Source organism: Seriola aureovittata, chromosome 14 (genome assembly GCF_021018895.1).
Source record: "Seriola aureovittata isolate HTS-2021-v1 ecotype China chromosome 14, ASM2101889v1, whole genome shotgun sequence".
Taxonomy (NCBI): Eukaryota; Metazoa; Chordata; class Actinopteri; order Carangiformes; family Carangidae; genus Seriola; species Seriola aureovittata.
In genome coordinates this window covers 8,961,910-8,976,553 of record NC_079377.1, presented here as the reverse complement: position 1 = coordinate 8,976,553, position 14,644 = coordinate 8,961,910, and the positions used below count along the sequence as shown (strand labels likewise).

The 14,644-nt window shown below is 45.3% G+C and overlaps 1 protein-coding gene across 4 annotated transcripts in view; it reads right to left on the bottom strand.

The window, feature by feature from the left end:
- The window catches only part of fgfr2 (fibroblast growth factor receptor 2), a 39,784-nt gene extending 25,354 nt beyond the window's left edge, over positions 1 to 14,430 (bottom strand). For 2 of the 4 annotated variants that reach the window (XM_056395374.1, XM_056395375.1), the window contains exons 1-4: positions 13,821 to 14,430; positions 11,271 to 11,526; positions 3,339 to 3,596; positions 2,954 to 3,028 (exon numbers count right to left, since the gene is read on the bottom strand). In XM_056395374.1, coding sequence (XP_056251349.1) covers positions 2,954 to 3,028; positions 3,339 to 3,596; positions 11,271 to 11,451 — 514 coding nt within the window. In that variant the 5' untranslated portion in view covers positions 11,452 to 11,526; positions 13,821 to 14,430. The remainder of the gene's footprint in view (positions 1 to 2,953; positions 3,029 to 3,338; positions 3,597 to 11,270; positions 11,527 to 13,820) is intronic. The other 2 variants (XM_056395372.1, XM_056395373.1) reach the window with 1 other exon arrangement.
- Positions 14,431 to 14,644: the final 214 nt, after the last annotated feature.

Genomic DNA, 14,644 nt, shown 5'->3' with positions numbered 1-14,644 from the left:
TTGGGACATGAAAGGTGAGCGGTGCTGTTTCCCATGCTCTCCGTCCGGAGGGGCAGCACTTCAAACGAGACGACCCTCAGACCTCTCTCCAGATGAAGCCAAACTCTCACTGGCCCAACTGCTGTGGCCTCCAGGAACCCCCGCCACCCCCAAAGCCCCGTGCATCCGGATCCCCACTCACGGCTGTTTATCCTAAGCTGGCCTGGGGTGAGCTGAGGTTATCTAACCCCTGTGCTATGAGTCAAGATTTTTTTCCTCTAAGTTCCTCCGGAGAGCTAAATCCACCAGTGTCCCAAAGTAGTTTTTCATTGTTGAAATGATTTCTAGTTAAGCAGTGATATCCTCCTCCTCACTACTGGTTCTCCTGATGGTATTGGTCCTCTTGAAACAGTCTTACTGTTAGTTAAGAGAAACACCCTTGTTTTCAGATTTGTCACAGTGCTCTTTTAGATAATTTAAAAAGTCACCAGATTTGGAGATAAATGATCTTTGAACAGTGGAGCTATGATACATAATAGGATAGAATAGGATAATAACAGTGTTTATGGCCCTTCAGCATAAGCAAACAACCCCACAGCTATAATCAGATTTTGAATCGAGTGGAGCTAAATCCTGATTGGTTTATAGAAATGTGTGACATCAACTTTTTTCCTCTTCCAGTTGATCCCCACCCACTTCAAGCAAATAAAACTGGCATCAGACAAAACAAAAACGCTAAAATCCCTCTGGTGACAGTTGATGTTCATGCAGGACCCCATCACACACCGTAAGACGCTGGTTGATTAAACAGGTTTTCCATGCCTTTAAAATATTTTTTGTCAAAACTTTTTTCATACGTCATGACTTTTATTCAGACTATCTTGACTTTCCCTCTTGTAACCATACAACTTTATGTCATCCAAATTTTATTTATTTTTTTTTATTTTTTTCTACAAAGCATGACTTCACCCTCATAATGTAATATTTTTCTCATAAACTTACAGCTGTTCTTTATACTTTTTTCAAAATATTGTGACTTTAATTTAGAAATCTCTCATTTCTTTTCCAACAGTGCACATAATCTGCAATTTAAAGCTGCACACTGAGGGCCACAAATAATGTTTATTTCTTAAATTGATTTTTGCACTTGCATAGCCATAACAACATATAACAGGACTGCTTTAATTATGACAGTGAGGTAGATCTATTCTGACATGTGCAGCTTTAGCTAAAGGTGAGGCACGTTGACAATGAAGAATGATGTTAACAGTGAGTCAACAGGACAGGGATTTTGTAACGAGAGGACTCGACACAGAAAGCAAAGCTCCACGTGGCTCTTCATCATGACATCAGCACTACCCCCCTCCGCCTACCCACCTTCACCCTTCCCCTAAACACAGCTTCCCTCACAGATCCCAGTAGAGGCTCTTCCATGTCTCCTCCAATAACACCACCCACTGCTGACGATGGACAAACACGCTGGACTCTCTCCCTTTTCAACTTTTTTCACCCACTTATGTTGTTCACTCTTCTACACAAAGTCAAATCAGAACGCGCTGGGCCTGATGCCCAGCGCGTTCTGAGTGCTCCAGAAGAAAAGAGAAAAAAAAAAAAAAAAAAAAGCCACAAATATAAAGCTACACCCCGCACTCTCCGCTCTCATTCCCTCCCACGCCTACATGCACCCTCCTCCCTCCCTCCCTCCAGTCCTCGGCTCGGGGCCAAGGCTCCACGCCATGCTCGGAGAAGTGCTGGTGCTGATCCAACAAGCCTCCCCTCCTCCTTCTCCTCTTCTTCCCCGTTTCTTTTAATAATAATTTCGGTTTTAAAATTTTTAAAAAATACACACAGTGAGAAAATGCGCCTGTACAGCCAGAACAGCTTTCCCTTTGTTTTCAAACAGCTTATTACCACCAGAATGGCTGGAACTTTTCCCTCTCCCCCATTTTTTCCTCTTGCTGAGTTCCTCTCTCTCCCCCCATATTTAATGGATTTCAGGCAATTACAGTCAGCCCAAAAGTGGAGGGGGAGGACTCACGGTGAGACGCAATGCGTGTGGAGAATTTTAACAAGATGTGGAAGCCCTCATCTTTACTTCAGCCCCCTTTTTTGTGAGTGTATGTGTAAGTGAATGCATGCATGTGTGCACGTGGCTACATAAACACACTACTACCCCAACGCATAGACAAAACTAGGGTAAAACTTTCTCTTTCCCTCTATCACACACACACACACACACACACACACACACACACACAAACGCATGCACACACACACACACACACAGGCCCATCAGGTGGGTAACTTGGTCCAGATGGGGCGTCTTTCATAATGGATGAGTCCAGCTGACTGACTGACTGGCTCCATGAGGCCCGACTACCTGAGAGACACTAGCTGGAGGAATGTCAGGAATCCCTGTATTCCCTCGAGCATGTAGCCTGGGAGACACACACACACACACACACACACACACACACACACACACACTATACAACACACACTCCACAATCTGACAGTAAAGGTCTAGACAGATATGCCAAGGTATAGAATAGCAGAGATGTGGATCCAGGGAAGAGTTGACGTGAATTTTGGTGTCACTAACAGCCGTCTCCTCCCGATTGTGTGAGAATAGAGACTATCCGCTTCCTCTCCTGCCTTAATCATAAACATGCAGCCACAGTCCGAACTGGGCTAATAACCACTGACAAAGCTAAGTAGATTATTTTGCCGAGGGATTAAGTCTTTGTAAGTGTTTAGCTGTTAAATTCTGACATGCTGCTAATGACTGTTCATTATTTTTTTAGACCACGATATGGCTTAAACCAGATATGCTACTAAAAATGTTTTTTCCATGTCCAAACTGTGTAGTATGACGTCTCTGCTGTTCCCACTGAGATCTAATTAGTGCAAGTCGGTGAGGACGGACAGAGCATCACAAGTCATTCATCCCTCCTTTTGTTCCTCCCATACTCACTTATCTGCTCCCCGTCCGCCCCAGTGTCCTCCGATCGCTCCGTATCGTCCTCATCATCCCCCGACGAGATGGCATCTGCACAGAGTAACCACTGAGTTACTGCCGCCCTCTCGCAACGCGCAAACACACACACATAGTTTTGCATGCAGAAGCTTTCATGCTGTCTCGTTCTCACAAATTTGCACACACAAATTTGTAAAGAAAATGAGAGAGTGGGGCCACTTTTTGTTATGGGCACATAATTATACAAACAGACACTCACTAGACCTTCAGAAAGAACTAAATTCAGGATGGCATGGTCCCTTCCTGGATACAGTGCTACAGCTCCAAACTCCCTGTCCCATCCTGACTTGCTCTGTTCTGTCCTATCTGATCCCTGACTCACCTGTGACATTCACTATGAAGCAGACCGTGTCTTTGCCCACGCTGGTGCAGGCGTACAGGCCCGAATCCTTGGGCGTGGCATCACGGATCTGCAGCACCTCCTGCTCTATCAGCGTGCGGTTGTTGGTGCCCAGAGAGCTGCCATCTTTGGTCCAGGTGATGGTCCCCGGCGATGGCAGAGGGCAGCTCAGCTTCAGCACCTCCCCTGGGTGCACTGAGCACACCGTGGGCTTAGAAATTTGGTATTTGTTCGATGCCTCTGCAGAGCGAATGGGGAGGTTGAAGTAGGGAGGGGGGAAAGGAGGGAAAGGACGGATTGGAGGAGGAAGAGGGTGCACAAGAAGGAGGAAAGAGAGGTGGGAGAGGAAGAAACAAGCCATAGTGTAAGAAACAAAAACACCATATAACCCCAAATGGATGCACTTATCAACTTATGCAGGAGGAGCAATACAGAAAAGAGGAGGCCCATTTTTTTTTTTTAAAAACCGTCACACCAACATGTTGTTACCGCGAACCCCCAGTCAGTCATTTGGAATGGAGCCCTTAGAAAATACCACTGTTCTGTTATCAAGTGTGCAGTGTGATTGGTGCTTATAGATTCAGGGCATGCATTTACGGCCAGAGCAGCATATGTAGAGAAAAAAAAAACACAATCGATGCTTTGCGAGCTGTGTCGACAGACAACCCCTCCACCCCCCACAACCATCCCTCCCTTTTAGCATGGATGCCAAGCAGCCGTTGTGTGTGGGTGAGTAGGAGCAGTATAGGCAGATCTCTTCAGCTTAAAAAAAAAAAAAAGTAATAAAACTCCGGCACGTCTGCCCATCAGAAAGGAAAGCAGCCAGAAAGGTCCAGGACGGAAGCAGTTGTCAGGCAGGGGAAGGGGGAAGGAGAGGGAGGGGGGAGCTCTCTGTTTTGGCTTCTCTCTGGTTTTTGACTCTGCGCCTAAGCTTCAAAAACCTTGACCTGTCTGTAGACTGACTCTTCTGTTTTCCATCGCTCTCGTCTTCATTTTCTTTCATAACACGGCCATGGAGGAGCTACAACCCCGGCACAGGCTCTGCTCGCCAAGGCAGAGAGCAAGAAACTCCGCTAGACTCCAAAGTGCATAAAACCTTCACTTCTGGGAGAAAATCCAAGTCAGCCTGTGAGTGCATGTGTGTACACCCTGTCCTCTGACTTGTACAACAGCACACAGAGAACGAGGTGAATTTCTAATGTATAAAAGCGAATTTTGATTGTCCATAGGTGAGACTGCATTTCTACATCGGGGCGGATTTTATCGGTAACCATGCAAACTATAGACTGTGACTGAATGTTGAGCAAAAGGGGGGAAAACCTGCCTGAAATACAAGCTGGCTTCTGCTATATATACCACAGCCAATTCCAGTCACCCCGAGGCACACATACACACACACATACACACACACACAAATGTGTACATTCACTTATCTCAAACGTAGACAGATCTCAACACGTTTTGCAACTATTCGCGGTGAGAAAAAAATTGAAGAAACTCCAAGTTTTCCTCTTTATTGCAGTACAAAAATGTCCAAGACTGTGTGTGAGTGTGTGTGAGTGTGTGTGTGTGCGCGCGTGTGTTTTCTTCAGAGGGAACTGAAGGAGTGGGTCAAAAAAAGAGAGGGATTAAAAAGATTTGAGCAGGAAAAATAGCAACAGTGGAAAAGCATAAGTGATGAAGTATATGTGGAGGGCTGGGCTGAAGGCTGATAGGTGTAATTATAGAGGCAGTGGCACTCCCAGCCTTTCCTGTACCTCAATGCACCTTTTCAACAACATCCCACCCCCATTATGTGCTGCTGCCCGATTTGTGTGTGTGTGTGTGTGTGTGTGTGTGTGTTGAACGTAAAGTGTACATACACACTAGCCTCAACAGGAAGGGAAAGTCATTCCGCCACAAGCCAGCAGTCGAGGCATGTGTGCAAGCCTCTAAAACAATCCCCCTGGGCAAAAAGACAAACACACAGGTACAGTTCCTGTATTGTCCTATTTTTTCTCTCTCTCTCTCTCTTTCCCTCAATCCAGAAATAATTAACCCCTCCCTCACCACCCAGGACTGAGTGTGTGGTCTGATAAGAGGTGGAGCTCCTGTGCTGATTGATGGGAGCCGTCTCCGCTACCGTTTATGACATGGTTTCCCGCACCGCAGGCCTTCGCTTTGACATTACTAGTGGCTCCAGCTTTTCCTTTATTGTTTATTGTTTAATTTAGGATTTTAGAGATTAAGAGATGTCTTATACTGTAGGTACCTGCTGGGGAAGCTAGCCGGTATGGACAACTTCAATGTATATAGGGCCCACTGAACAGGGCTGACGAAGCAACACAACACCACGTACGTACGTACACACACACACACACACAGGCTGCACTGTCTGTCAGCACATCGAAGGCACTGAGGTACTGCATAGAAAGATGATATACACTACAAGGAGGGGTCTGAGGAAGAAGGAGATATGGAAGGAGGGAAAATAAGTACAAAGGAAAGGAAGGGAAGGAAGGCAATGGAAAAAAAAATAAAAAGGAGAGGACTCTCTCTCCAAATGGTGAATCTGATTAAAGAAAGCATGGACGTGTTAGTTCTGCCTTCATCATTTTCTTATCTCTGCTGTGTCCATCTGTTCTCCTCCATCAACTCCTCCTCCTCCTCCTCCTGCTGCTCCTTCATTTCCCTCTTTCACCTCCCCGTCCGCTTTGCCCTCTCCTTCCCCCTTCCGACACAACCCCCACCCTGCTGACCTAACCCTGACCCTTCCCAAATCTGTTGACACCTCCAGCAGGCCTGATTGCTCATGGGAACCCGTGTCATTTAAAGCACACACACACACACATACTGAAAAAGTACAGGTATGGAGTTACACCATAATAAAAGCATGAACTATACACGTGCACACCTGGAGATACACACACAACCCACACACAAACACACCTTACTCTACTTGGAAAGAGTTTACAAGAGTCCAGGGATGCATGCTGAGTTGAAGAGTTGAAACACTTCACTGCAGATTTTTCATCTCTGCAAAGTTTCATCCCCCTCTGCACCACAGGAGGGGGCGGGAGGCTCTCTATCTCTCACTCTCACACACACACACACACACACACACACATACAATCACACACACACGTTTGCTCAATTTCAATCGACCAGCTCTCTCCCCTTCCCTCCCTCCTTCATCACCATCCTTTTGCCTCTCTCCTCCTGAAGTACATCTCCATTTCAAAACCTATCTCTCTCTTCTTCTCTGACAGCTATTACAAGTGTCTATCAGGTGTGATAGATCGAGGCTGTCCACTCCTCGCTATCTCTCCGTCCTCATTCACACTGTCTTGTCTGGCAATAATTAGTCTCGCAGCCTGAGAGTCTGCAGCAAAATGCGGCAATTCTCACCGATGTCTCCTCGACGTCTGTCTCTATCAAATCGGCGAGAACCAAGCAGCGGCGTTGGTGAAGTCGCGAGCGCGGAGTTTCACGTTGGCCCTCAAGTCTTTTTTACGTAAATAATCTTATGAATTTAATTCTGCAGAGAGGCGCATGTGGCTGCAAGTCTATTCTGCCATCTCCTCCCTGTCGCGTTCTGCACGACGGGATAGGTGGACTACATGTAATGACTGCCATCTCAGAGGCGCAAGCTCCAGCAGGAATACACACACACACACACACACACACACACACACACACACACACACAAACACACACACACAGACACACAATCTATCTCTGCTGCCCTTCTTCTCTCTCCTTTTTATCTCTCCTCTGTCCTCTGTATCCTCCTCAAATCTCATGACTTCTCTCCCCTTTTTTGTCTCTCCCTCTTTTCTCGTGTCCTTTCACATTTAAATCCCTCCTTAGCTTTTTTTTTTTTTTTATTCTGACAAAGGAGCAGCTCTATGAACTGGCTCCTGCTGGCGTCCATGGCAACAGCCCCTCCGGTGCTCCCACCCCTTCACCCCTAATCAAGGCATTCCCTGAACCCCTCCCGACCCCTTTAACCCACTGGCTCCCCCTTATCTCCCAAAACCTTTTAAGGTTGAAGCTCTCGTGACCCTTGGAGCAGAGCCTGCCTCTACTTTGCTCTGGCTTCTAGAGATTAATCTTCAATACTGAATCAGATGAGTGTATACACTAAGCCTGCAACTACAGATTAACTAGAAAACTATCGGTGAATCTGCCAATCATTTTTTCAATCAATCATTTAGACTATGGACTGTCAAAAAAAACAACCTCAGGTCTCAGGGGGACGTCTTCAAATGTGTTGTTCTGCTCAACCAACCTAAACTTAAAGAGATTCAGTTTAGGGATCAAATGATTATTTAAACTGCTCTTGATTGTTTTCCTGCTGATAACTAATCGTCTGATTGTTTCAGCTCTAACGTACACATTTACATTGTAAGCAGCAGTTGTTTTTCTTTCCAGAAAAGTGAGCAGGCAGGAAGCTCAGTGCCAGGCACAGAAACACATTAAAGATGATGTAAGGAATCAAATCTGTGACCTTTAAAATCCATCATTAACTACTCTAAAAAATATATATATATAAACATACACTTTAATATAGGTGCAACTATCTTATTTTATTCTTATTCAGAAATGGACAAGAAATTCCTATAAACAGTAAAAAAAAAATTTTTTTTTTAATCTTTTTTTAGGAAATTGCATCATTATTTTTGCATCAGAGTCTAGTCGTCAAATCTATTTTTTCCTGCTCTCTGTCCCTGTTGGCTCAGATTCCTCTCTGCCTCCTGCCTGAGACCTGAGGCACAGGCTCGCACAGGTAGCAGCTCTTCTCAGCCTCTTATCAGACAGGTGTGAGATTGAGCGGTAGAGTGACAAGGTATTTTCTGGAACATCAGCCAAGCCAAATAACAGTCCATTCACTCACACACACACACACACACACACACACACACACACACACACACACACACACACACACACACACACACACACACAGACAACCACCAACACACTCGAACCTTCAAGATTAACACCAGCCAAAGGCAGGCTAATAAAAGTCATTGTGTGAAGGCCATATATTCAGCCCAACTGCCCCCTGGCCACACCACCGGCCGACACACTGCGTTTGTTTAGAGTTCAGTTCCATTGCCATCACCACAGTCACACACACTCACACACACACACACACACAAACACACACACACACACAAACACACACACACACACTCTGTGTCAATTAACCGGCAAGCTGACACTTTTACACTTTTACAGCTGTACTCCTACTGTGTAGATAGCACAGTGTTACACAAACTGTACTGCAACTCCTTGACATTCCCACCTTCACACACACAAACACACACTGATATATAACTGCCAACAGCTTACTGAAAACAATCATCGTAACTGTTAATACAATAAGGTTTAACATAAGGTGACTATGTATCTCATTAAATAAAGTACATGTGCTGAATATAGAAATGTGCCAAGAGAGCAAATAAATTCTTACTGTGCCCAGAAACTATTCAAGAAACAAAGTGTGTCTTTTGCTGACAAGCAGCCCTCCTCCTCTAGTCTCTGTCTGAGCATGAAAGACTCATCCTTAATACATAATATAGCCTTTATTTATTTAACTATTTTGACGTGTTTGCCACAATGCTGATCAGAGCTCTTTTGTGGAGGACAGAGTCTGGCAGGGATTCACAGGAAAGTACAGCCAAACCATGAGCTGACTTCTGTCTGCTGCGCTCACATTCAGCCTGCGTTCCAGTGTGCCTGGTGCCACATTTATTCCACATTATACTGTATGCAAAGCGGGGACCAAGCAGACCACAAAGCACAGAGCTGAGAATACCAATGTTAAAGACACACATACACATACACACCTCCTGTGTTTGGTCCCATTGTTATCAGCTCAGTCAGAGTATTTTAATCACTGTGGAAATGGAGAACGCCTGGACAAGGTAAACACTCCCATAGATACTCAAGTGGCTACAGCGACAACAATAGGCCTGTTGTGGAGACCTTAACCTGCGCGCTCGCTCTACTTCTACTGTTACAGCAGCCACAGGTAAACAAACTCGCAGGGCCACCAGGGGTGCAGGCGTGGGCTCTATAGAGACAACATTGATATACAATCTGATGAATCTACAGCAATTACTGCACCCTCCTACACACACACACACACACACACACACACACACACACACACACACACACACACACACAGGCAGCAGCATGACCGAGGCTGCAGGGCAGAGGGGGTTGGAAATCCTAAACATCTCTGTGGGGGGGTGTTATTAGGACAGAGAGGGTGAGTCCGACCAGTCCGTCTCCTTAGACATCTATGCCCTACAGGTGACAGCAGTGCAGCCCAACAGGAGTAACCAACAGAAGCTGAAGCTGTGGACACGCTGATTCAATCACACACAGCTGCGGTTTAAAAAAAAAAAAAAAAAAAACTGTTTGCCATGTGCAGCAGGGAAACTGATTTACCGATTCAGGATCAGACAAGCAGGCAAGGTTTCTCTGTGCCCTGTTGATCCCTCATCATGTGACCCCCAGGTCTAGCCACTTAATCTCCAGTCACATGACTTCACCGCTGCCCGGTGCTCTGTAATCTCTCCATCTAAAGGAGAAGTCAAATATGCGCAAATCCTCTTAGAACTTTCCTGGAGGATTGTATAACTCTGGAAAACTCTCCCTTGTCTCCTTTTCTCTCTGCGGCCGTGTAGCGCAGCGTCCGGGCCACATGGGGCTCTGAACACACCGGCTTGGAGCCAAACAGTCTGAGACAGAACAACAAAAACAACAACTGGAGAGGAGAGCTCAGGCAGCCTCTCATCAAGGTGGGTAACAATGATACCTGACCCCGAGGGCAAAGGGCAAGACAAGGTGCAAAGTGTGTGTATGTGTGTGTGTAGAGACACAGGGAGATGGGGGAGGTGGCTTAAAAAAGTGATGCTCTGTTGTTGGCCTAACTTACAATTAGTATGCTGATTAAAGCCCAGGAACAAAAGGCTTTGGAATGCGAGTTGCCATCCATCACAACAACTCTAATTAGCTCGTCTCTGACCAGACTCCGGGACTGGAGACACAAAATAGAGAGACCTCAAAAGAAAAAAGAAAAAAAAAAAAACGAAAGGATTTTTCTCAAAAGTGAACTGTTTTGCCAATAAAAAAAAATATGACTTTAAAATATTATCATTCACAAACTTAGGAGAAAATGGAGCGTGGGCTGTTGTGGCTCGAAGAACCAAAGCAAAGCACTGTATCTTCATTTTCTCCCTTTCCCTCCCTCTCTTCTTTCCAGTCAAACACGGCATTAGAGAAATGCCAGCATAAACACTGTCCCCACCCTCCTACACAGCCCCCCAACTCCACCCCAAAAAAACCTACCTTTAACACTCAGGTCTACCCTGAACTACCACAGACATCAGAAAAGACAAATAAAACAAAAAAGGTGTGAATCACATGCCTCAGTGAGGAAGACAAGAGGCTCGGCCTTGACGAGGTTAGTTGTCTCCCTTCTGTTTATTTATTCTAATCCCCACAAAATCTTACACCCACTCCTTTCTTTCAAGGCTACTTGTTATATTTTTAGAGATGTTTAATCGGAGAGAGGGGCTCAAAATCCTGGTTTTCTCTGCAGGAAAGTTCAAATACTAATAGGAAACAGTGAACCTTCAAATCTATAAAATGTATAGATTGTTAAACCATGTTATTTTGTTACTGATCTTTCTTCAAATGGGTGAAGTCTAAATATTCCTCATTTAGCAGGAGGTCCATCAGGATTTTTATCCACTCATGTTAAGTTAGTTAAAGACAACGATTATAAAGAAAGGATACAAAAGCCAACCAAAACTCTAAAGTCAGATTTAAGGAGGTAAACAAATTTGACAGACCTACACCTGCTCTCTAAAAACAAACCCAACAAATGCTTCCCCCCCCCCCCCTGCTGCTTACCTTCAGGTTCCAGAGTGGCCTCCTCATCCTTGGTGGCGGTGAGGGGCGGCCGGGCCACGCTGACGGTCAGCAGGGACAGCAGGACAGCGGCCAACAGCCAGGCCCACGAGGCCATCCCGTTAGTGGGGGCCAGCGCTCCCCATACCCCCCTTCTCCACCTCCCCCTGGACACTGATCCCATCTGAGGGAGTCCGCCCAACCATCAACTGCAGCCGGGTCGGCCTGTCACTCACTGGAATTCACCCAATCACCTGGGCTGAGAGGTGGAAGACAAGAGAGACGAAAGGAGGAAAGGAAGGTGGTGGTGGAGCGATGAGTGGAGAGGAGGGCAGAAATGTGAACAGAGAGGCGATAGAGGAGGGAGAGAGAAAAAAAGAAAATTAATCAGGGTGGAATAATTACTCTAATTCAAAGAACTTGTTTCTGCACCATTTTTCCTCTAACTTTGTTTTTGACAAAGTGAGACAGAAAATTGAAGCAACAGAGACAGAGTGTTTCACAATGCTGTCAAACAAGCCATGCCACAGACATACCGAAGCTGTGAGGCACCAGCACTCAACACACAACCACCCTGCATCCACCTTTACTTATAATCTGTAATTATGTGCATTGAAATATGTTTTAGAGAAACCAATTCAGACTCATTCTACCTCTGCGAGGCTTCACAACCACAGTCTAACAAGTCTGATGTTTTACTGAGTCACACAACTGCATGTTGTTCAGAGATCAGACTTATTCCAACTTTATTCAAATGTGATTTCTCACAGAATTAACATGATCTCATTTAACCACGCTGCACCCCCCCCCCCCCTTTTCAAATTAATAATAAAATCTATTCTTAACAGATGAGTTATTGAATAACAGTACAGACAACAGATCAGCCAATGTGGCACCGATTTCGTTGAGCTGGACATCGTTTATTCCCGGACGCAACAGATGCGTCAAACCTGTTGCCCGCGCTGCTGCTGCAGTCGTGTTAATTGTATTCATAAGGGGCTTTTATTGCATTTTCGTGACTTGATTATGAGACCAGTAAGGCTTAAATTGAAACGCAATATTGCAATATTGGGACACACACACACACACACACACACACACACTGATCTGGTTTGCCAGACATCTGCGGTTCAACCGAGCTGAAGTGTCTCTGGAGGTTTGGTGAAGTCACGCTTCCATGCGCCCCTTCTGCTCCAGCTGTACGTATCGATTGGTTTTACCCGCAAAGACACATGTAATTTGACTTTTAGAGAGCGGATCTGAAAACGTGCGCATCCTGGTTTTTCTTTAAGTCACCCCTCGGGGGGCTACACGGGACACAGACGGTGGACGCGCACATGATGTCGGGGTGAACCCAAGACCCAAGAGAATCCCGACGTCCTTAACTTTATTAGAGAAACGCACAGGTTTGATTTTGCAATTAAGGGGAACTAAATCTGCCTCGTGACAGCTCAGATATATGAATTATTAATGGATTGTAAACCAGTCAATGCACCAATCAGCCTGTGGGATTACCGCGGTCTGAAAACTCCAGCAGGACGAAACGAGAGCAGAATTACCCAGAAACCTCCACTGGTTTTTACATCATTTATAAGTGTGTAATGTCTGCAGCACAATAAAAAAAAAAACAGATTATTCTCAGGTGTCAAATAGAAGCGCATGCTTACGGCTGAAAAGAAAGAAAAATACGCTGATAAAGAAAAAGAATACAATACAAAAACACTCCAAGCTAAAGAGAGAAGGTTTAGAGAGGTGAGAGAATCTGCTCTTCATTACAAAACTTGTTCGTTTATCATGTTGCTGACATGACATTAGGACACATGAGGGACTTTGCTCCATACATGACCACAGCCTTCATTTAAACTCGGGCTTTGAATGAAATTTCTTGGCACTGATTGAATTCCTATTGAAATTCAAATCAGTTGGCTTTTCCACAATGGGGGCTCATTTGGAGCTGCTCAGTGATTTAGGGCTCCGGCACCAAGCAGTGAAAAAACAACTGCGGTCACAGGATAATTGGCACCATAAAAGCAATGTAGAAAATTAAGCAAAGTAATAAATAACCAGGACACTTGTTAATGGGTCCTAAAGTGATGATGCAAGGTGCTGCATGATTCCTTAACTAAACAAGGGGAGATTTCACTCACTTCATCATATAGCCTATATAGATAATGAAGGATAAAAGAAAACAATAGGCTATATAAATTAAGCACAGTGCATCATTTTTATTGAAGGAAATCTATGAAAATCTTAAATGACTAACTTTATGAAGAACTTTGCATATTTTTTTTTTTTGCAGACTTATGAAAAGTCTCCAGAGGGAATTCTTAGAGACTCTGTAGATTATCTATAAATAGTAAAACAATACTCGTCAGTTCTTCGTCATGCAACTCCAAGAAAAAAAAAACAACTTAGCACTAACCCAAAAAGCGCAAAGCATTTCCACTATCACGTAGCGTATTTGTCATGACAGCCGAAATCTTGACAGATGAGGTTGTGAGGAAGCTTTCGACTTTTCCCAGCTGAGCTTTATCGTAAACAGAAAATACTTACCAGGGAGGACTAAAATCGCGGAGATCTGTGTTTTGGCATGCACAGATAAGGGAGGAGAGAGCATGAGCTGAATCCAGAGGGAGGAATGTCTCCAACTCCACAATGCACCAAAAAAAAAAAAAAAAAAAAAAAAAAAAAATTCTGTGAGGCGCTGCCTTTTTTTTCAGCTTACTATTCCACAATCAACCGGCATCAACTCAGATCAGAGGATATATTCCAAAGCGGACGGGCAGTGTAGTCCAGTGCCATGCAAAGAAATCCGACTTTACACGCGTTATCCTTCGAAAAGAGCTCGGAAAACCATACTGCTGTCCCCCCGAAACTTTCCTCCCCGTCACCAAGTTTCTTCTAGGGCGCAAAACATGCCCAGTGTTCCCGAGCAGCGCACTTGTCAACTAAAAAGAAAGTTTGCAGCTCTTAAGGAGGTAGAATGCGGGGTTAAACTGTGCAAGGGAATAGTTGTCCGGAACAAAATGTCATAAAATCCATCAGTGTGCGTTCCCCAGCTGAAAAGAGCGTCTTTCGCGTCTCCGTCTCTCCTTCCGCCGTCAGTCCTCGCACTGTTTCTCAGACGCTTTGTCAGGTTTACTAGGTTTTTTTCTCCTCCTTACGTCTCCACACACTGCCCTCCTCCTTCACTCCAGTGGGTGTCACCCCCCTCCACCCCTTCACCCTCCCCAAAGCACCCCCAGTGTAATTCGAGCTGCTTCCTGCAAACTGCAGCGCTGCCTGCGCTGCGCTGAGCTCCGAGGCCCCTGCTCCGCGCTCCGGAGCTGTCAGGCCGCAGTAACGACGCCCCTCAGTGGCCAAGGAGCGACATCTGC